Source organism: Ambystoma mexicanum, chromosome 6p, assembly GCF_040938575.1.
Source record: "Ambystoma mexicanum isolate Mex_15411 chromosome 6p, UKY_AmexF1_1, whole genome shotgun sequence".
Classification (NCBI taxonomy): domain Eukaryota; kingdom Metazoa; phylum Chordata; class Amphibia; order Caudata; family Ambystomatidae; genus Ambystoma; species Ambystoma mexicanum.
In genome coordinates, this window is record NC_090935.1 from 1,354,335,163 (window position 1) to 1,354,359,167 (window position 24,005).

At 44.9% G+C, this 24,005-nt stretch overlaps 1 protein-coding gene across 5 annotated transcripts in view; it reads left to right on the top strand.

Annotated features, from left to right (window-relative positions):
* Positions 1-24,005, top strand: part of TTC39B (tetratricopeptide repeat domain 39B) — a 906,668-nt gene that overhangs the window by 671,760 nt on the left and 210,903 nt on the right. For all 5 annotated transcript variants that reach the window (XM_069626054.1, XM_069626053.1, XM_069626052.1 and 2 more), the window contains one exon: positions 13,900-13,967. In XM_069626054.1, coding sequence (XP_069482155.1) covers positions 13,900-13,967 — 68 coding nt within the window. The remainder of the gene's footprint in view (positions 1-13,899; positions 13,968-24,005) is intronic.

Genomic DNA, 24,005 nt, shown 5'->3' on the forward strand with positions numbered 1-24,005 from the left:
ATTGCCTCCAAGGTCCCTTTGCGGGCCCGTTCCTTAACGGCTGGTAAAACCAGCCGTTGAGGTCGGGTCCCGCAAAGGGACCTCGTAATAAGGCGGTAAGGGTTAACGGTCACCGGTACCCTTACCGGTGACCGTTAACCCTTACCGCCTTCCGTGTAATGAGGCCCTTAGTCTCCCTCCGCCGGGCTTGGGCCAACTTCATGTATGTACTTTTTCATCAAATATCGAAGACCTTCGAATGTGCACAGGGTTTTACTTGCCCCAGTGCAGGACCACTTAGATTTCACAATTGCCACCTTTCAGCTGGATGCCTACCGTCTACGCTATTGTATCTTGGTTCAAAGGCCAATCACTCCTCATCTGTTTAATCGCGTTGCTTGCCACATACGCTTCATTCACTGTTCTCTTCAGTTTTCACTGTACATTGTTGCAGCTTGCAACCTTGGCTTCATCACAGACCGGTCTGGTATCAGTCTGCCCAACTCACCTGCTTTGCTGACTTCACTGGCGCTGCTTTGTTGTAGGAGCCAAGGACAGTACCACAGTAGCAAGCAATTCTCTCCGCCTTGACTATCGACGCAGGAGAACCCCGGGTATCATCAACACACAATGCAGGATTCTTCAGCTTTGATCCCTGGTCACGCGTTTCCTATTCTCGAAGGCTCATGAAAGTAGCGGTCTTTCGATGAAAAGGTCAAGGGCACTTCCCTCCCTTCAATCCTCTTTGGTCTTGCCGTCTTCCACCTTGTATTAAACTGCCATCTTGGAACTGCTGCTTCCTTGTGTGCTTTTGCCTTGCTCAGAGTGTGCTTTTGTGCTACGCCTTTTATCCATGTGGGGGAAGTGTGATGGAAGTCAGGTGTGCGTAATGATCAGTAATTGGCTGACTCTGCCTGCCCATTGTATTGGGACATGCCAGGTAAACGGATCGGGTGTTAGTCAGTTATCTCTCACAGTGAGCTGCCTGTGAGAAAGTGTTTTTGTTGGAAAAGGGCGGGAGGGACTTTCTAAGTATCCTACCTGGTAGGATGAGCTAACATTGTTGTAGGGAAGGTGATACCTTGTCTCGCCATCTGGTGGCACACTTCCACTCCCCGAACACCCTTTAACCAGGTGATCCTTCCGCACTGGACCACCCCCAGAAACTGGATCCAAAAGCGATGGCCGTGTCCTGACCACCTGGATGACGATCCGCAGGGACTAGTGGGTGAGACACCTCGCAGAACATTTACCATTTGTCGGGCTCTCTCAATCAATGAAGCCAACAGCATTTATGCTGGAATGCCGGACTTGCTTACAAAAAAACTTCAACAGATCCCAGACACAGGCGCTAGACTACTACTCAGACTCGACAGGAGAGTGCACATAATAATAATACCAGCTCTTTGCACTGGCTACCAGTCAAAAAACAAATCCCTTCAAGGTCCTCTGCATAGCCAACAGAGCCCTCCGGTGTCAATGAGCAGAGTTCATCCAAAACAAAATCTCTCATTACCAAATAACAAGAGACCTAAAATCCAGAAACAATGCGCCAGTAAAAACGAAGAAATTGCACAGAGATAAACCGAGAATTTCTACCTTCTCCATTATGTTGCCCAAACCTTGGAACACGCTACCAAGGGAACTCTGCACACTGCAAGACCACTTGAAATTCAGGAAAACTTTAAGAGCCTGGTTTTTCAATGTATAACCAATGGAAAGTAGCCAAACACAAACTTCCTGTGGATTGTCTCATATTGGATATACAGATATCCTGCTTTCAGCTTCGGAAACCTTTTCAACAGCAGAGGGCTCTGTGCATAGTCGGGTCAATGTTCTTTGGAGTCTTCCATCCCAGTACTCTGACGCAACGTTGACGTTGGTATAAATAGCATGCACTCTGCCCATTGCTTCAGTTCTGTGTTGCCCGCATGCGCAGCACGCTCTGAGCGATTCTTTTCTACTGTGTAGTTTTGTTTCTTTGAGTAGGTCTACTTCGAAGACTGGTTTCAAGAGGTGTGCGGACTGTGACTCGAAGAAGCCGATCACAGATCCACACAGGATATGCCTTTGGTGTCTCGGTAAAGAGTACAAACTTGATGACTGTGGTTCATGTCAGTCCATGACCAGCAAGGCCTTGAAGGAGAGAAAGTCTAAACTGGCCCTAGGTCGGTCGTTATCTAAATCCCTGTCATCTACTCCCGAAGAGGAAATCCTCTGAAGACATGAGTTTAAGGGAGTCACATCAAAGGCATAGGAAACGCTCCAAATATTCTAAGCGGTCGAGGTCAAGGAGCAATTTGCATAATTCTTCATCTTCTCAAAGAAAATGCCAAGAAAGACGCCATCGTTCTTCGGCATCCGACCCGTCGCCCGAGACTTGCCTTAAGGAAACTAGTGGTTTAGACACTTCCCCAGGAGTGGATTTTAGCTTTGCCAGACGCCGGACAATGATGAACAAGGTCACTGAGTATTTGGGTTGGGGACGTCCTGCAAAGGATATAGTACAAGATGACCATACTGATATCCTGTACAACGGACCCCCCATAGAACCTGTACTGCCTTTCCATTCTGCACTCAAAAAGAATATCTTGGATAATTGGCAGAAGCCTGATACCACTCCTGCTGTCAACAAGGAGTTGGTAAGAAAATATAAGCCATCGGTTGTTGATCCCGATTTTCTCTCCAGGCATCCTACTCCTGAGAGCTTTGTGGTACACGCAGCTACTTCTACATCTAAAGCAACCGCTTATCCATTCATCCCTCCCTCCTGATACGGATGATCAAAAGTATGACATGCTGAGAAAAAGGGTGTTTTCCGCTGTATGTATGCCGCTTGCGGCCATTAACACATCTTAGGCATTAGCCAAATACACATTCACTGTCATGTGGTCGCCCAAGCGCTGAAAATATTCCTGAAGGGGAAATGAGGGATGGCTTCATCAACATCATCATTGATGGTAAGGAGGCCGCATTTCCAATCCCTCCAGTCGGGATTGGATGCGTCAGACTGTGTTGGTCACTCGCTGGGAGCGAGCGCTGCCATAAGAAGATTCACATGGTTGCACAAATCTGGATTTGCTCCTGATGTCCAGTCGAGACTTTTGGACATGCCCTTCGATGGGTCAAATCTTTTTGAGGTAAAGACTAACGACAGTTTAGAGAAGCTGCAAGCTTCTACGTTGGCTAAACAATCCTTTGGTGCAGTCATCCATCAACCTCAACAGCAACATCCAACTTCCCAGGGTTGGCAAGGGCATTCTTTTTGCTTCTACTCTTCATTTGGACAGAGGTAGAGGTCAGCCTGCCCACAGAGGGCAAAGGAGATGTTTGCCTGGCACTAGAGGCCGTGGAAGAACAGCTCAGACATCATTACCCTCTCCCCCCCAGACCTTAAACCACTTTCAGTGCTTCACTCCCAAGACTCATATGGGTGGCAGGTTGACTCAGCATCTCGAAGACAGTAGCTACTCAAAGTACTGTCTCCCATTTTGGAAAGGCCCCCAGATTGTCCCTCAAGCGAGCAATCTCTTCGGCAACCAAACCCGTTCTTTCTGCAGGAGATTCTCTCCCTGCCGGAGAAACGTGCTGTGGAAAGGGTTTCTGTACTAGGGTTGGTACTCCACTTATTTTCTGGTTCCCAAGAAAGACAGAGGACTGCGACCCATCTTGGGTCTGAGACACGTGAACAAGTTCCTCTGGAAGGACAGATTCACGATGGCCACTCCTTAGCAGATCCTCCAAGCCCTGCAGCTCCTGGATTGGTTGGTGTCACTTGATCTTCAGGATGCTTACTTTCATGTGCCGATACATCCCAAGCACAGAAAGTACCTGAGGGTCAACATTGGCAGTTCTTATTTTGAGTTTCGAGTACTGCCTTTCTGGTTGACCGCCGCCCCAAGGGTTTTCACCAAGTTGCTGGCAGTTGAAAGAGGGGAGGGATTCACAGCTTTCCCTAATAGAAGACTGGGTGATCAGAGCTTGTTCTCCCGAACAGGCTCTGGAACATCTCAACAGCACCTACCATTCTCTCCACAAACTGGGTTCTCCCTCAACGTCAAGAAGTCCCTCATGAAACCTTCCCTAAAGCTTCAATTCCTTGGAGCAGTCCTGGATTCTTTTTTGGGGAAGGCTTTGCCTTCTGAGTTAAGGGCTCAACATATCTTGCAGCTGGTGACAACATTTCAAAACGTCCAACATCTACCAGCTTTTCGATTTTTCTGAGGTTGCTCGGTCTCATGGCATCCTGCATTTTCCTGGTGCCAGACACCCGCTTAAGGATGAGGTCCCTCCAGTGGGCCCTCAGATCTCAATGATCACAATTCTCAGGCAGAGATTACTGCCTTTCTTCAAGTCTCGACGCAACGTTGCGCAGGATCTATTGTGGTGGGCCTGCAAGGAGAATGTGATGCTAGGGGAACCTTTTTGGCAACCCTTGCCAGATCTCAGATTCTTCCTTTATGGGCTGGTGAGCCTTCATGAATGATTCGCAATCAGTTGGCTTTGGTCCCCATCAGAATCCAACTACCCAAACGTTTTGGAGCTGAGGGCAATCAGACTGGCGCTGATGGCCTTTTTGCGTTCCATACAGGGGAAGAACGTTCTGGTGATGATGGCCAGCACAGTTGCCATTCATTACCTCAACATAAGAGGTGGTGAGGGTCACTATCGCTGTGCAGGGATGGCAATGCAGCTCTGGTTTTGGGCACTGCAAAATGGAATCTCTCTATCAGCTGTTCACGTAGCTGGAGAAGAGAACACGACAGCAGAAGCCCTGAGCAGGCAGACCAGTCTCCCATGAGTGGGAGTTAGCTGAGGAAGTCCTTCTAGAGATCTTCACCCTTTGGGGAACCACTCAAGCGGATCTGTTTGCATCCAGTATCAACAGGAAATTCAACCTGTTCTTCTCCAGGGAATTTCCTCAGAGAGGCACTCTGAGTGAGGTGTTCATAGTGGAATGGGATTTTCCATTCCCGTATGTGTTCCCACCAGTCCCCATCATTCCTCATGCCATCAGGGGGTTTAGGACATTTGGTAAGTTGATCATCCCGATTGCTCGGGATTGGGCTAAGAGGACATGGTACCCAGAATTTCTAGACATGTCCATATGCTCCCCATTCCATCTTCCCCAGAGAGTGGACTTGCTCTTCTAAGAGGGAGACGTCTTCTTCACCCAGAAATCAGAACGCTGATCTTTCACCCTTGGTTTCTGAGAGGTTAAGATACAAAGATTGGGACCTCCTGGAAGATGTTAATGAGGTGTTGCTTACAGTCAGAAGACCAGCAGCAGAATCACTATATCACTGCTGTTGAAATAAGTTTTGCAGCTGGTGTAGAGCTAAAGATATTGGTTCTTTCACTTGCGATAACACCTGCAGTGCTTTCTTTTTTGTTGCCCCGGGACCACCACGGGCTGCAGGTGACTACGGCCAATCTTCAATCCATCTTCAAATGCACACCAGAGCAACACTCTTATTTTAAAATACCCATCGTCATACAGTTCCTCAAAGGCCTGACAGATATTTTTCCACTGGTCCCTTTCATAGTCCTGGTTTGGGATCTTAACTTGATATTAACATTTTTGATGGGAGCTCCATTTGAACTTCTCCATTCCTGTCCACTCAGGCTATTAACCTTCAAGACAATCTTCCTAGTGACCATCACTTCTGCTCACAGAGTGAGTGAGCTACAGGCTCTATCATGTAAACCTCCTTTCGCTACAATTTCCGAGGGGAAGGTAGCCTTGAGGGTTTGTCCCTCCTTCCTTCTCAACGTGGTGTCCGGGTTTCATCTGACACACAAGATTATCTTGCCAGCATTTTATCCACTTCCTTCTCCTTCCAAGGATGAAAAGAGGTTGTACAGACTGGACACAAGAAGGGCTCAGAGTTTTTATATTGCCAGATTGGCAAATGTCAGACAAGATGATCAACTTTTTGTTGGTTACAATGGACACAGACTGGGTTAGTCTGTGGCTAAACAAACCTTGTCACTCTGGATTATTCTGTGTATTTCAGAATGCTATTCTTTCACTGGAAAAGATGTCAGTGGAAATCTATGGGCACATTCCACCAGAAGAGTGGCAACCAGTTAGGCTCTGCAAAGAGGTGTACCAGTGCAGAAATCTGTAATGCTGCAACTTGGTCTTCGATACACACCTACTCAAAACATTACAGTCTGGACAACTTGTTGGGTCCGGATTCTAGGTTTGGGAAAGCGGTTTTACACAATATAAACCAGTAACAACATCCACTGGTCCCACCTCGTTCTATCTAACTGCTATGCGGGTCTATCAAAGATGAGGAATCCTTGGGAGGTGAGAAACCTGAAGGTGTCTCCCTAGCTAGTCTCCGGGGATCTGCCATCCAGGTGGCCAGGAGACGGCCATCGCTATTGGATCCAGTTCCTGTGGGTGGACCAGTGAGGGAGGATCACCTGGATGGGGGGTCCTCTGTGAGTGGGACACCGACGGGTGAGACGCGGTATCCCCCTTCTTTCAGCACCTTTTCCCCATCCTACCACGTAGGACATTCAAAACCGCTGCCCCCCACTCCTTTTCTGACACGAACACATTCTCGCAACACACCAGAGAACGGACTAACACCGGAGCAGTTTACCTGACCTGTCCCAATACGAAGGTCAGGCAAATGATCAGACTCGCACACACCTGACGGCCCTTTCTCTTCCCCAGAGGGGTAAAAAGTGATCAAGAGTGAACAATACGAGCAAATCAGACTGCAAAATGAGACAGCTATCCAGGTCCGGCAGTTCAAGAGGAGGAGAAAGGCAGTGAATATCGACGCAACCTTGCCCTTTCCGATGAAGACCCACGAAACCTCTGCAGAGGGAATCGTGAGACCGAGGGCAATGGCCCAAGTGTGCTGCAACGGATGTCAGTGGCACACAGAGCGTGTCGACGCTGATAAGCGGGAGCGAGGTAAACTCCTGCTACCGGACTTGACTCCAGCTATGAGGAACGCCAAGCGGTTCATCACAGCCGGTGAGTCTCGTGGGGAGCTGATAAGAGCTGGGCTGTGGTGAATGAAAGACACAAACTGGCAAATTGTACTAAGTTCAAAGAACTGTAAAAGTGTTAAGGGGAGACCAGCTGCAGAGGGAACCGGCACCACGTGGGTGCTAACTTGAGAGACTCTGGTTGTTTCCCGTTTGAGTGAAACTACAGAAACCAGAAGGCTGTAGGAGAGCTGCCAAGTTAGGTCAAAGTGGTCATACAGGAGGTCAAGCAAAATCCCTGTACAGTCGAAAGCCTTTGACCTACGAATTTTGAGAAAGCAAGGGAAGTGAATCCTGCAAACATTTCGGAATGTGAAGTTGGCAAGAATGAACCCGACTGAGGGATGCTGATGAAAAAGGGGAAGTCTAAAGTCCCAAGAAACAGTGTGTTGACAAGAGTGAACCCAACAGAGGGATGTCCACTGGAACTGTTTAAAAGACATTGAGATTTGTGAAAGAAGGAACTTGAGAAACCATAGTGAACCCAGCAGAGGGAGGCTGAGAGGTGACAAGGGGTCTGCGCCTGGAAGAAGGGGACCCTAGGGTGAAGCCATCACCTGAGAAATATGTAAAAAAAACTTTGTTTTTTCATATGCTTAACGCTATGAGGCCCTCGGGACCAGGAAACCGACCACTGAAGTCCTTGATATTGAAAGGAACTGTTTTAGTATCCAAGCCCGGAAGAGCGAGATCAAACGGGTGAAAAGCAATCGCCCAAAACCACTAGGAACAGGGGTCAGCGCCCGGAAGAGGAGGACCAAGGGGTGAAGAGCCCTCACCCTAAGTAAAACCAGGAACCAAACTTTCATTTTCTTAAAGGAACCTTTGCTTAGATATTTTAATACATCAGGCTCTCAAATGCAAGAGGTTTTCAAGAGAAACGAGACCTGGCCATCGAGGCTCCTCATAAATTGGAACAGAGCTGTCGACTCGTGCTGGGGAAGCTCGAGTGTGTGCTGTGCTCCAAGATTCCACTTTACTCAATGCTCAAAATGTGGGGTAGGAAGAACCTAGCTACCGCTTCCTGACATATTATTCGAGAACACTTCTTTCTTTCCTTGAAGCCCATCCCACACCCTTTTTTGTATTAGTTGTAGGGTTTGGCAATAGGCTTCTTAGTATAGGCCCTTTTTTATTTGACACAACGCCACAAGGACTGCCTTATTTTCATTTGATGGTCGACGCTTGCTCCCATCTTATATTTAGGTTTAGATTAGGCGTTTTTCCAACCTGTATACAGTTTAATAAACACCCTTGAACTGTGATCACTTGTCTGTCTTTACTGTTGCCACCATGAGCTTCTTACAGAGGACACAATCCATTAGAAGAACAAATGACTTTCCCCTGATAATGTTCTTTCTACTGGATGTTCTTCCCATGGAATCCTCATCGCCCTCTGATTCTAACCCACTCTGGGTGATTTTTTTAATATACTGCTCTTTCTTTCAACACCCACGGGGATAATGCATCTTCAAGTCAGCTGTGCAAAAGAGGGAAAACTGGAACTGAGGCAACAGGCACAATGCATGCCATGTACGTCACGTCCGAATGCGGGGATGGAAGCCGCTGAGGGACATTGACCCGAAGACGCACAGTGCAATCAGCACCACCATTCATCACAATGCAGCTGCCAGGAGCATCATGTGTTTTCACATAATAGTGTCATTGATTGGTCCTGCAGGTTTTCCATATCAACTAACCATCAATTTATCTCCCTTACTCACTGCATGCATACTCACACTAGTGATACACACTCTGATTTTAGAAGATCTTCTCTCCTGACTCCAAGCAATGCAACCCTTCTAACAGTCCATGACCCAGCTAGCCCCCAGCCAAACCATGAACACTCTGCAAGCACGCGTTTCCCCATCTGCACACCCAGCATATCTCACTTCAAACATTTTTGAGCTTGTAGAGCTCAGGGTACTTCCAAACTGCACCATCGACTGAAAGCAATGCAACCTTGCTCTCTCCTTATGGTCCTAACTAAACAATACCCTACCCGCTCCTACTGGTCCCCCAGGCCATGCACATAGCAACAGTGTGCAGTAAAATAGCTAACAACATCACATTCTTTTATGATAGGCAGATTTCCCAGCATGTTTCAGTTCCTCATAGTCACTCATTCTTCAGGGAATATGGTTAATTACTAGGCACGAACTCATGGCCTAAGGTAAAAGACACAAAATTCCTTGATCTTTTATTTTTTTTATTTTATGATTGATAAAATCAACCTTTCAATATACAAAGTGTCAAGAACAGTGACTTTTTTTTCTTCTTTACAGTTAAATAAAAGAAGAATACAAATGCGATACGTGGAAAGCAAAAATCAAAACATTAATATGTCAGCATTAATAAAACAAGAGAGGACATACAGAATTAAAAGAAACTTACAAATGTAGATCATAAAAAAATTGCATCCAAAAACTGTACAGTTGCTATCTTAACACCCAATGAGACGGATGAGAAAATGCATTGCCACATGTTTTTTTGTATGTTAACATTTTGCTCTTCAAAGAACTTCCCAAAACATTTTGCTCGAATGGAGACCAAATTTGGGCAATGCACCAAACAATGTTCTAATGTTGCTTTTTGGTTGACATTCTTACAAAATCGACACCAATTCTCAGCCTCTCCAATTTGCTTCCTTCTAGCCAGAACATGGAGAGTCGGCCAGAGATTTAAACGAAAACGAAGAAATTTCTGGCGAGTCTTTGAACAAGGAAATTTGGCCAAATAATCTGCCATTACTCTGAGTCGCTTATGGCCAAATAAAGTGCGATCGAAGTCCTTATAGGTTAAACATTTATTTTGGGTTTGGCACGATTTTCATTTGATAGAAGCAAGTCTAAATCCACAGATACGTCGGACAGTGCATTCATAACGAACACGCACCATTTTCTCGAATGTCTCATTTCGCAAAAGTAGATGACTTGCAACTTTTCCCAGAATATCTAAACGGTTCAAAGACAAGAGACACTTCCGAAAAAAAGCACAGTACTTCCAGATGACAAAGGAAGCCCTGGAAAGAGATCCCAATTCAAAACGAACTAGAGGCAAAGGAGTGCACACGGGCAAATGTAAAACCTGTTTACAGAAGGATGATTCCAATTTATCCCACCACTCAATGGGTCTGGGGGAAAGAGCTTCCGATCCATAGGTCAAAATCGGGAGCACCTTCTGGAGATAGAATGTTAATACATGTCTGACAGTGAACTTGTCAAATTTGCCCATAAGAATCCTTGCTTGGGCGATTAAAGATCGTAATTTGCCAGTGGTTGCCAAATCAAGCTCAAGAGTTGTAGGCGTATCAGCCACTATAGTGCCCAAATATTTATAACTGGGTACCTGAGCTAGAGAGACATTGTGTAGACGCCAACTGAAGGGTTTGCTTTTGGTGCCTGAATGTCTTTTGCAAATCATTATTTGAGTTTTGAAAGTATTAATTTGTAGATGATTTAGATCCACATATGACTCAAGGCCGTCCAATAATTTTTGGAGACCAGAATGAGTTTTTGAAATGAGGATCAAATCGTCAGCATAGAACAGATAAGGAATTCTGTGAAAGCCCAAACTAGGAGGGTCACTTAAAATCTTGCTTAGATTAAGGCCCAAGTCGTGGATGAAAAAATTGAAGATTGAGGAGGCTAAAATGCACCCCTGCTTCAAATTCCTTGATCACTTGAGTTGAAAGCTTATCCATGAGAACCTAGTCAAATGTGTAAAAAAAAAATGTCTTAATTGCTAACTTTTATACCTTAAGGCAAAAACAATGGGAGGCGAAAAAGTGATTTCTATATCGACCGCACTTACCTTACAACTCAGTATGTGAGAGGAAAATGCAGCATTCAGAATTATTTGTTAATGGCCACTGATTTTCCTCACATCCTGTATGAAAAAACCATGAACATTAACCAAGTGTACACCAAGCAGAGGCCCACATTTCACCCTTAGATAGTCGGTCATTGTTTAATTTATGTTTTCGCCTATATATTGATTTGTTATGTCTATGGAAAAAAAACTATCAGCACTCTAGATAGCAATTTACTTGGGAGCTGTGGCTCTCTCAAAATATCAAGTCTTATTTACTGCTTTCCCCATATGTGCCTGCTGGTACTATTTATCTATTACGACGATTTCAGTGTGCTATGTTCTAGGTTTGGTGAGCTATACTGTTGTGTTATGCTATGTTATGTCATGTTTAAGCTGTTAGAATCTATAAGTCTTGCCCTCAATTCTTCTTTGGATGTACACTTTCCTTTTAGGTGGCTGCCCAGCCTGCACACACACCTTGCTTGCCTTCCACTTCATTCCTCGCTATATCTAAACCTAGCCCTGGTCCACTCTGTGTTTTCCTTTTTTTAATTATCGCTTCCCTGTTGCCTTAATGTAGCCAAGTTGGAATTTGATTTTTTTTGTTTTTAATTGAGTTTTGCTAATATTTCATTTTATTTTAATATTCACCACATCATTTTATGTTTTGGCATCTGATTCTGGTTTTGGTATACTGGATGGTCAAGTCATATCATGGTACCTCATCTTCTGCTTCCTTATAACGTTTCACATTAATGTTAAATGTCAAGCGGTTTCAAGCAACAATAATATGGCAGGTAGCACTCCACAAAACACCCAAATAATGAAATCCGTTTCGGAAAAAGGCTGTCATTCTCAAAGTAGACCCTGAAATGTAAGCTGGTACACAGACTCTCTCCGCCCTTGTTGGTCTTTAGAGCCTCATGATGATCCTCGGTTTAGGGACACAGTCACTGCAGCACAGGTCGAGAAGGGCGGGTAGGTAAGGCTAGATTATGTGGAGTACCTGCTAGAAGGGGGTTGCCTCAGACTCTGGAGGCAGATGAACCCTGCCTCCTGCACCACTTTAAGCATCCTCATGAAGTTCCTAACAGGCCTCAAGATCTCCTGGGGAGCCCTGGTCAAAGGCTTTGCTTACAGAGGAGGCACACTTCAAAACCCGCCCTTGTTTAAAGGAGCTTTGATTCCCTCCCAGCTTTTCTGGCCAAAGAACCTGAACATTTGAGGGCCAATGTAGCAAGTACAAAGAAGTGTGCTCTCTTGATCCCTTGTTAAGGATGCAGACTGTCACTGCATAGAGAAGAACAAGACATCTGGCCCTTCTCTCCCTACTTACCATATTTGTCGTACATCCACATCCTCTGTAGACACAGTGTAACATCCACATTCTGCAAAGCTAACTAACTACGCTGATTGCCTTTTTCCGTGTGAGGCACCACACTGTCTCACTGTCAATTAAATCTAGCCAGACTTTACATGGAAGAAACGCTTGAACCTTTTGACATCAAGCTGCCAGGCATTTACAATTTTACTGTAGATGTTTGACCACTGCGTACCCTTGCCTTCTGTTGCAAACAACATTCACCTTTATCCACAGTCGATTCTTGACTGCACCGTTTGTTTGACTTGGGGTTCAAAGTAGAGACGCCCAGACAGATAAGCCACCAAACTTCCAGAATTTCCTGAGCACACCCGCGATCCCCACATGCATCCAACATTACATTGTGTACTAACTTAAAATTCATCAAATCTGCCTTTGAAATGGAACCCAGTTATCTCAACACTTACGGCAATAACCTTTTTTTTTTTAAGACCTGTGTCCACGGAACCAGAATGACATACACAGTGCATTCATTACTTCCTCTCTTTGTTAGCATCCCTTTTCTGCTTTCCCATTTTCTCCTTGCTCATTTTACTTCCTCTAGCAGACTTAAGGGCTGGGTAGCTCTAGTGGGGGCACAGTACACCACTCTACCGGCAAACCTAGGTGCTTAAACTAATACGGTGGTGATTTGGCACAGTATAAAAGCCTAATATCCTAACATATGATAGCCGTAGCTGCCAAATGGTGCAAGTCCTCAGCCATGCAACACCAATGCCTGTTAAATGCTTACCCAACACACACAGACACCAGTATCACCTGCTTCTGGATCTATCCTATCCCTCTACCATCACTAATCAACACCGTCCTCTTTCTTGCAGAGCCACGTGAGCGCCTGGAGACTGCCCCCTGGGTGGTAGTAGTGCGCGGTGTAAGTCAACATAACATACAAGGCCTAAGCATGAGTAAAAGTAGTGGCTTTGTCAATGCTGGTTTACAATGGCTTGTATGTGGTTACAATAGCGATAGAGTTTGGAAAAACAGCTGCATACAGGATATTGTGTTATCTGCAGCTATACCTCGTTGATCACCTCATAATATCAGGAGGCAAATATTTAGATGCGGGTGTGTAACCTGTGACCAAAGTAAGCATAGGAAGGTGAAAAAAGGAACCAACAGGTTTACCTTCTGTAACATTAACATGCCCTGGCTCGGGGCTTGCAACAACTTGCCCCAACTGAAAGGCCCTCATCCTGTTATGATTTCATGACTTTTTATAACGAAGGCCTTCTTCCATGTCTGATGTTGAAGAATCTTTAACCTCTTATAAAGCAGAACGCTGTTCACTCTGTGAATAGGTGTGCCTTAGCTTTCCAGGATAAATGTGTGTTTCAGAGTATGTGGACTCAACCAAAATGCAAAGCAGATCTCAGCCAGGAGTGTTTTTTTTTAGAGTTTTTTTGATCAACTAAGTGTCCCCTACTATTGGAACACTCACTGACTTTGGCTCTAATGATCGGTTCCATTTTCGGTGTAATTGTCAAATTGGGAGTGATGTAGTTCATTCATTTCAGTGCCGAATTAGCCCGTTTCAGTCACTTGGATGAGCACTAAAACAAAAGAAGTCAATGGGGTGTGTGTGTGAGACATTATAGATCCATGTTTCAAATGTAGGAGTCTTTGTGCACTGTAGGCAAAAGGCATTTTGTATGTCCGAAAAAATCTTAATTAAAATATATACTCCTTGTCCCCCTTCCACTTTTTTCTTGTAGAGGAAATGCATGCAGAGCTCTGTTATGCCGAATGTTTGCTACAGAAAGCCGCGCTGACGTTTGTGCAGGTAATGAAGCCTAAATTCTGGGGCTGCATGGGTTCAGGGTCGGAATGGGGCATACAATTGTCTCGGGCACCAATGAAAAAGTGGCCCACTGTTGCAAAAGGTAATTCATTCCTTTTGTGATAAGACTGTTTGAATACTATCCACGGGGGAGTTGTTTGATAAAATGTAATGCAAATTGTACAATTGAAAGAATATTTATTCCGCGGAAATGCCAAAACTACTAGCCGCATAGTGAAGTAACTCCTCAAACTGGCCCACATTGGCCAGAAAAGTGGCCCACACTAACATTTAGCATTTTTGGTTCGGGCATTGCCTGCCCCAGAGGCCTGTCCGAGCCTGCATCGGTTTCTGGGCATTCACGGCTGCTGAGGTGCAGCAGCAGTCTGAGTTATTTCCACGAGGCTGCCACCGACTGTGCAAAAAAATAGTCGTCCTGTTTTTGGCCGATCTGGTGCTAGAAATTAACTTCAGAAGTCTCTTCTGCAGGTCAGCGGCAGACTCTGGATGGCGAGAACAAGACATGCTGCTTGTTCACTTATACTTGCTTTGCGAGTCCTACTCAAAACATCAAGAAATATTAGCTCATTTCTATTCTACTTTTGCTTTTCTTTGGAATCCAACATTAATCCTTCCTTTCCTTTGTGACGGCCTCTGTGTAGTGTGGTTGACTGCATCAAGATTTAAAGGCACAGAAACAAAGTAGACCTTTTCCCATTCAGCGTTAGGGTTGCTTTGCATGCATAATTATGTTGACAAGAAGATTCCCTTTTGGTACACATTTAAGGACACGGTTATGGGATTTTGGCTTGGGCATTTGCCCTTTTTTCTAAATGGATTTGCCAAACCTCTTTCTCTGAACTGGAGAAGATTATGGGCATAATGCTTAAGGGTGAATGGGTTTTGGAGTCTTATCTTTACACACGCATTCCTCACTAACCTGCTTGCCTTTCTACTTTCTACCTGATAATACACTGCGCTCCTGTGCCTCACTGTGATTTTTGCCCTCTGGTGCCCTACCTTCTTTTTAGACCCTGATGCCCATGTAATTTGCATGACTTGCTACTGGATTTAGCACCTTGACCACTTAGACTATTGAGTTGTTCCTGGGCGTTCCACTAGGACTCTTCCGTCTCTTGAGTCCCTACTCTGAAGGCTCCCCAGTACAATTCTCAGGCATTCTCTACTTGGTTCCTGCAGCTGCATACTCCTGATGTCTTGCACTTCTCCCCGTGATCGCACATTCATCCAGGACCAATCTCTGCACACTGTCCACTGCCAGAAATAATAGCCCACTCCAGGGGGCCTTTGGGCATCTCACAAGTACCTTACCCGAAGGGGCACCACTACCCAGACTTTGACTGGGACGCAGCTGGTGAGCTAACATTCTTAAGCTCTACTCACAAACTCACTGTATGCATACTGACTGGGACACTCACATGGAAATTGAAAAATCCTAACAACAGACATCAAAAAGAACGCTACTTCTCTATATGTTCTATATAGCAGTCCTGGAAAATGCATCCTAGCACCATGGGCACACAAGGCTCCCCTCTCAACACAAATGCCTCTATGCCCTCATCACAGAACACCTAGAAACAGACCTGCATGTTGAACTCGGATTCCTTCCAGTCGGCACGCATCAGCACAACAGCAAAGCTAGCTTAGATGTTCTCTCTCTTCCCTCCCACTAACCTATCACACCCCAAGTCCTTTACAGATATACCAGTGCACCGAGAGACCACGCAAATGGCAGCAATGTGTGTTGTAAATCCTCATAACATGGCATACGCATTCGAGCTCCAAGTAGCCAAATTCGCACAGCATTTAAAGTCTATTTTAAAGCAGATCACGATTTCCCTTAACTGTCTTGGATTCCCCTCTCCAGCTCATGATCTCGTTTTAATACAGCAACTTGATATTTTTGGTGGCTATCCTATCTGGAGTTGGGTTATCATACTGTGCCATGTGCGTTTCCAGAAGATGTAGTAGTTGATTTTACAATTTGAACAGCCTGGCAATTAGACTAAATGAGATGCTCAAGATAAAAGATCCAGGGCATTATTAGGGAGGAGTGCGCTGTGGTGCCAAACGTCCCTTATGCTTTCCCTACAGTTTCTTTATTTTAGTAGTACTTGGGGCTGTGTCAAAATTGAATGCCAAATTATGAAGTTATCACAGCAGTATTATTTGCTCCATTCTTAAAAAAGAGCATGAGATGATTCAAGGAATGAGCAGCCAATTAGAGATTCTCTCTAATCCTGCCAGCTTTCCACGGTATCAGGTAATATTATCCCCATATATATGCTCGCCGTAAATAATATCGCCGGGAAAAGGTCGTGGCGATATTATTTGGGTGACCATATATATATGGGGACAGGGGCAAAAAAAAGAAAAAAATAAGTTTGGGGGTTGTGGGGGTGTCCCCTGCATGTTCCATTGTTCCATGCAATAATGTTGCCACAAAAACGGCATTTTTTCGGCGATATTTTTGCATGGCGAGATTTTTGTGGCGACATTATTACATGGAACCCTTTCCACCACGTCAATTTTTTCAAGTTCTGCACTCTACCTTTAGGTGTCTTTTAGCTGTTGTGAATGAGGGCTGCTGGTTTAAAGCAGCTTTAGAGTTGCACTCATAGAGCACTGTGTTAGACGGCTAGAGTTTGCTCATGGTCCTGGTTAGTCTATCCGACTTTGACATGCTAGTCTTTTCCCGCAGAGAGATCTCTAGTTGGATTTATCTCTATCTTGCAAACTGCTGACATGGATCATCACAGAGGCAGCCTCATCTATCCCACGGATGTTAGGGAAGTGCATTTGGATGGGAAAACACTTTTGGCACAGGGCGACCATTTTTGAATAGTACTGCCACAGAAGCCCCTACAGAAGGAAAAGCAACAAAATGTTTAGGAAACTTCAACACCAGGTTTTTAAACCGAGCCTATAGTTCACTCCCCTGTGATACTCCTATGTACCCCTTCTATGACCCTTGCACTCATTTTTCCATCAGAAATGTGGATTTCCTCTGCCCTAAAGCAACCAATCGGGTGCAAGTGTGTTATACAAAACAATCGAAAAATAAATCATTTTAATCAGATCAACCATGAACAAGTGGGAAGTGAAGTGTGTGGGTTCACAAGTGTAGAGTTTATGCATTGATTTGCTGTGTTGCTCACTGATATTTCTACCAATATCAAAACGCTGGAATATCATGAATTGCAAGCAGGGCTTTGTTCCCTCTGCCCTTTGCTTACAGTTGAAAACAGCATTTTGAGTGGGACAAAATAAAACCCCATAAAAATGAATAATTTCTAGAGGCTGAATCGGTACTTTTGTATCTGCAGGAGAAAACTGGAGGTATCAAATCACCAACTTTATCCAGCTGCAAAAAGATGATCTGGGGGTCAGAAAGTGGAACAGAGCCTCTGAAATCCATAGAGCAGAATTGATAAAAGTAAAAATGCATTAAACTCAGGACTGTTAAGAGACAGACGCCTGTGGTGTGTTGTGAGGAACTCTGGATACTTTTGTAAACTAGTACTTATTGTACGCTTTGATACACCTGCTATTTCTCTCTGCGCCTCGGAGGGTGTCCAATATGTATCTCAAAGTGTTACTGTCACGGGTGGCACACAAAACACTCCAAAGCTCGAAGACGGTGCAAGGGTATTTATTGGTTTTTCAATGGTTCCTCTGGCGATTATTGACCTCCACTGTCTGAGATATATCTTATTCTGGATGTGCAGGCCTGAAGGCTGGATGGCTTTTCTATCCAACATCCCTCGGGGACTTCCTGAGACTGTGCCTCTCTATCCAGTTAGTGTTCGACAGGATAGGCGACTCTGCTTTACAAACATTCTGCCCGATTTAGTCTTTGTTCTGTTACGCTCACATTCTTCTTTCCCTCACCTTACTTCCAACTACTCTCCATCACCAGCTCCACCCATCTCCACTCTTTTCCCTCTCCTCCTCTGCTCTTCCGATATTTCTCTAATTTCCATTAGGCCTCACCTCCACCCTTTTATGTTATTTCCTTTTCAATGACACTTCTACTTCCATCCCTCCACACTGCTGATCCCACTCCTCCACACTGCCACTCCCGCTCTGCTGCACTACTATCACTCAATCCCACCTCCTACTACACCTTCCTATTGCTCGTTCCTCTTCCTTGCACACTCACATTGCAGTGCCACTGGCACTCACAAACCCATACCTCACCACCTCCAGAAATCTCCTCCACAGGCCACTGCTCATTCCATCCTCCTGCTGGTCTCTTGATCTGCCACCTCCTTATCTGGCCTCATCCAAACTCAGCATCAACACCACCACCTCCTCCCCCCACACTCCCTGCATCCCCTGCCAACACTCCTCCTTCCATTGTATTATTGGCCTTGTCTCCCTCGGGTGTTGTTTGAAGCAGCAGGACGTTCACAAATAGCGGGTTGGCCCCACCCACTCTCTCTTTGCAAGTCCGCTGTGGAATGGGAATGGCGGCACAGGAAGCTGAGTGCCCAAGTTGTGTTGGGGTGCCTTGTGGCTCTGTCATAGGTACAGGGAGTAGCCGCAGCTGGTGCAGAGTGTGCCATGGCTTCCCCTGCTGCCACTTAGGTATTCTATTACGAAATCACTTGCTCTTTGTCTCCAGCGGGAGATCCCAACTTGTGAGGGATGCCAGCAGGTTGTTTTTGCTGAGTCGTCTGGACCAGATGGTATCACACTCCTTGTGGGGTGTGGGATGCTGCTGGGTCTTTGTTGTTGTTGATCTTTATCGCAGGTGTGCTGCTTCTGGAACAGACACTCTCTCTGGTAAGCATTTTGTTCCAAGGGCATTTTGTGAGACAAAGCGGTACTGCACATGTATAAGCTGGCTCAAGAGGGTGAGAGGGGGCAATAATTGAGGGCCCTCAACTGCCACAGTCTTCCTCTGCTCCTCAGGGGAAGGACTGGCTCTGGTATTCTCCCTGGTAGGGCTCCTACCCCCGGCTGGGAGTGGTTCCAATACCCTCTTGACAAGGCCAGAGTTCTGATATTCATTTTATGGACAGTTTGACTGTGAAACGCTGGGCAGGCACCGCTAGCGTTCCACCACTCAACTAGAAGTTTGTGAAATATCTTTGAGTTAGGAGCATTAAAAAAAAGGCGCTGATACAGTGGCAAACCCCAACGTTCTACATTTGGAAAGTTGGTGTGCTTGGCGGACTGGCAGTTTACATTAATTGAACAGAATTATACATAAATAGAACCTACATTGCATTCCAAAATCTGAACCACACTTTTCTCTGGGGGAAATCTCAATATGATGCATTTGAAAGAGTCAGGGATCTTCAATGGGCTAAATTACAGTACACAAGGTTATCTTTGTTGCGCTCAGTGGTATCTAATTTATTTTTGCATATTTGTATAGCGCCCCAACCCGGAGGCATCAAATGCACTGACATGATGCTCCAAGTGATGTTTAATCCCCTGCACATTATTTAATGAATTGATTCACAGATGGGTGTTGGATGCATTGGGTAATATGTATTGGATTGAGGAATATGTTAATCACTGATGCACATAGAGGGTATTTCATGTCCAATGCACTAATTGATGCTGTGATACACCGTATGGAGAATTTTAGGGACACATGCTGTGAATATAGTACATGGGAGGCTCAACAGTAATTTATGTATTTGTAGTACAAGTGTACTGCTTATTCATCCAGTGAGGTGTTTATAATAGTGGTATGGGTATTGATGTGATGTAGATAAGTATGGCGCTCCATCTTTGGGGAGTAGAGTTTAATGATTTAATTTCGTAGCCTAATTCTGGCAAAATGCACAAGTCATTTTGGTGACATTTTGAGTAGTCCTATAAACACACCGCGATCTCATTGTGGCCATTATGTGACTTCATATTTGCATGAGTGTCATGAATTTCCTTGCACGTTGCGTTTTGCTTTGGGAGATAGATCCAAATAAATATTTATCATCTATGAACAAGGTAGCTTGATGAAATTCTTTCTTTCTCAAAATATTTGTATACAAAGAAGAGGTTCGTGGTTTTAGGCCAAGTTTTGTTAGTTTTAATTATCCTAATGCTCTGGGAAATTGATTAAGCTGGGATGGAATTTGAGTTTAAGATTAGTTTTAGTTGGTTTTAGGCTGGATATGGGTAGATGAAAAAACTATATATCAGTTGACTTGTAGAACATATATCATGAATGAACGACTGGTGAGGGACACATCAGCGACCTCGTGGGTGATGCTAGAATATTGCTTTGAATGTCTGGGGACATGCTTCTTTTAAGGGTGGGGAAGTATGAGACCAACACACAGGTGGCATTGTTGTGGTTATAGACTTTTACTTGGGTTAAAATAAAAGAGGAAATCCCTAACTGTCCCCAACACTAAGAGGGGCTTCCCTGCCTCAGCTAAGTACCAAGGACTTAGTCCAGAAGATAACTCCCCTCTACTGGACTGAAGCTTTGTGTTCACATCCTGTTGATGAAACATGTTCTCCAGATTGCATAAAACTAAAAGTTCTAACCCTTTCCTTGGAGGAATTTTCAGTCAATTGCAGGCACAGAAAAGAAAGTCTGTTCAAATGACTTATTCGATTCACAATACCAGGGGGTGGCTCCCTCCCCTCTGGCTCTTCTTGGACGCACTATGACAACTGAAAAAGCAATGGGGTGAATATCTCCCTTCCCCGGGTCTTTTCTTAAATTTTGTAGATATTTCAACAAATGGTGGAGGGGATCTCTCCCTTCCCCTGGCCTTTCTCAGACCTTTTTAGTGTCCCAGAGGAAACGACTCCCTTAACTCTGGCACCTTTGCAACTTCTCGTATCACCAGGGGGAATTACTCCCTTCCCCTGGTTGTTTTCCAGCTCCTCTGCTACTTGTAAGGTAAACCTGACTCACTATCTTGCCAGGCACTGTTATTGTTGGTATAGTGGTTGTAATACCTACTCTGTTTTTGGGGTCCCCAGACCCTTGTTCCATCTGTAATTATCTATTCACACTCTTTCTTGTACGTAGGAACCCAGACCCCTACTTCATATGCAGTTGTTCCTTTAAAGTCTCTCTGACAGGCTTTCCTCCCAGCCTTGAACTTCAGGGTACTTTTACCCTTCTTAAGGGGTTCCCAGATCTGTCCCCGTTCCTACCAGCTAGACCCGGCAAGCCCCTACCTTCAGGGAGCTTTCATTCCAGCTCTGGCCAGGTCCAAAAGTCTTATCTCTTCTGACCCGTGCTCTCCATGTCATTCGTCCCAGCCACAGCGTCTCCGTAGCTGCTTGCTGCTGCTCTTCTCTGCTTTGCCGGCATGCATGGTGTGGTCCCTTCTCTGAGTGAGACCTCTATGGTCTGCTTCCAGCAGGGCGAAGGGTCCTTCTTCCTTAAACCTTTTTTGGAGGCTTCAGCTTCTCGCCTCACGTCTCGATTCCTCTGGTCTCCCTTCTCCGATCCGCCGAAACTGCTTGCGGCTCCTCAAGGGCAGACTGAACAAACTCTTCAGTCCTTCTTCCCTATTTATGTATTGGCAGCTTGTCCATATTGACTAGACTGCTGGAGTTGGTTCTGCTGAGAACTCTCCATTACTCCCCACCTCTTAATCGTCTCAGTATTGAAGTTATTCCTCTCAACTGGTGAGGGGGGATAGCTCAGGGGCAACCCGTTGTCTTGTAAGCAAGACAATGCAGCGCTGCACATGTTTGAATCCTGATCCTGCGCTTGGAAACCAATCTCTGGTATTAAGTGCATTAAAAAAAAACAATTATAATTATAACTGGGTTGCTTGGAATCTTCTTTGTTTCATTACCTTTGCACCTTCACCCCCCGACCCCCACTCCGAGGGACGGTTCCATGTAATTTCATCACAAGATGAAACAGCGATGGGTTTTTCTCTGTGGATATTTCAACTAGAAAACTGTTTTTTTTCAAATTTATTTTGGGGGGTCCCCCCTAAACCCCCAAACCCTTTAATTATTTAACTATTCCCGAACACCCACACCCCATCTATATATTTTTACCCCCCTACAAAATTCAATGAGTTTTCACGTTGAAATAACAACGGAGAAAAACCCAGCCTTTCATCCCACGATGAAAGGACGTTGTACCCCCGTGGACTATGGGTAGCAGCCTCACTTCCCTGGCCTCATGGGAAGTGGTTCTCCCTAGGGAAGCAGGGACGATATCCTGGGATTCGTCACATTCTGTATTTCTAATTTGTTTATTTTTGTAAGCTGTTGCAGATGCATTCATAATGTAAATGTGTTTCATCTCCATCACAGCGTGATTTCCCCTGTAATATTCTTTCCAAGTTCGGGGTAGGGTTTGGATGCTTTGTTATGCTTTTCATACACAGTAATAGTGTCACAAAGTGCTATTTGTGACTAGAGGATTGTGTAAATATTAGTCTAAGAATGGTGGTGTATATGTATACACCTCCATTCTTATACTAATATTAGTCATTAGTCATTAGCATGCACATCCTTCAGGAAGATTGGTTTATATTAAATATGATGAGTCATCACAGTGTTAGCAAGAGGTTTAATAGGAAAGTATAGGCCATGCTCACCCGGGATGCAGGTGGTGAACAAGAGGGATAGTCAGTGTGCAATCCTCCTTTAAGCATTTCCATCCCGGCTTAATGTCTGAGCTGCACTGACATCCAAGAAAAGGGAGAATCAGACCGGGTATAATTTGAGGAGCCAGCAGAACTGAGCTTTTCTTTAAAGGGAGAGGGCTTGCCCATTTCATACATTGGAGCTGGAAACGTAGTCTAGATAATTTAAGTTTAGAAATACTATGAACAATTAGACAATGTGACATTTCCAAGAGGTTGGGGGCAACTACTTTGGGCCATCTGTGCATTACCTGAACTTTCAGCGAAGTTTGTGGAAGTTCTGTAATGCCTGGTTACTTGTGCAAACCGATTCGGCCAGCCATAGGCCTGTGCAAGTAAATGCATCATATCTGAGACTTGGAAATAGAGGTATAATTCCCCTTCCAATTAGGCTCGGGTCCCTGACACTGGAATTATGGGCTACTTTAACTTTTATAATCTGGCCAAGGCAGTCCTTTTTCTTGCAACACCGGCTTTCCCAAAATCAAGAAAGTGGGCACAGGCGTTCCCTGGCAATGACCCAAATATCTCAGCTCCCTCACATATGTACCACTTTTGACTACCCACCTTTCCTACCCAAATGCTTCTTTTCAGGCTAATCCTGTTCACGTCATGAAGCACCACCACATACTGTACATTGCCTAACCCCAAATCCATTCTCACTTCTCCATCCATCTTCTCATAATTAACTAAACCACCGTTACTCCTGGAATAAAATGTAACACGCTCTTGTTTCAAAATTGTAAAGTGCACCGGTGCTTTCCTGGGCCTGGTCCTCATAATGAGTATCGTAGCCTGAATGAATGGTCTGTATTCCGCGAGGGGAGGGCCAGCATTGCACTCATAACGTGTTGATAATAGTTATCAGTATTTTTTCATAGCCTGTGCATTTGCACACTTAACTCAAATGTGGACATGTCTTTGTGCACATCAGCTGTTGGTTTTGGCTGCTTGTAATATTCATCAAGTATAGAGTCGACAAACAGACCATGTAATGTTCTTAGATTTCAACATTAAACATTTCAATCGTTAATGTTTTCTGTTTCTAAAATAAACAATTCTTGAATTATGATTCGCTTTTGACATGTGCAGGATCTAGTCTTTAATTGTATTCCTTTTCACCCGGAGTCTCTAAACCTGGACCCTCCTGTGGATCGCTGCTTCGCCACTAACGTATCCTTTGCAAATCAGGGTTCAAAATGTTTTTATTGTTTTTCTTTTTCTTTACAAGTGCCCCCCGCATCTCTTGAAAAAGTGCGCATTTGGGAACTAGGCCTTGAGATCAAATATTGCACAGCGATCTGCAATCCGAATTGAATCTGACCCGGTAGTTGTTGTGACGTTGAGGCCATGAAATGAGATTCCTCCAGGCCCGCTGGCAGCCATGCCCTCTCAATAACCGAATAGGGCCCAGAAGGTTGGAGCTGGA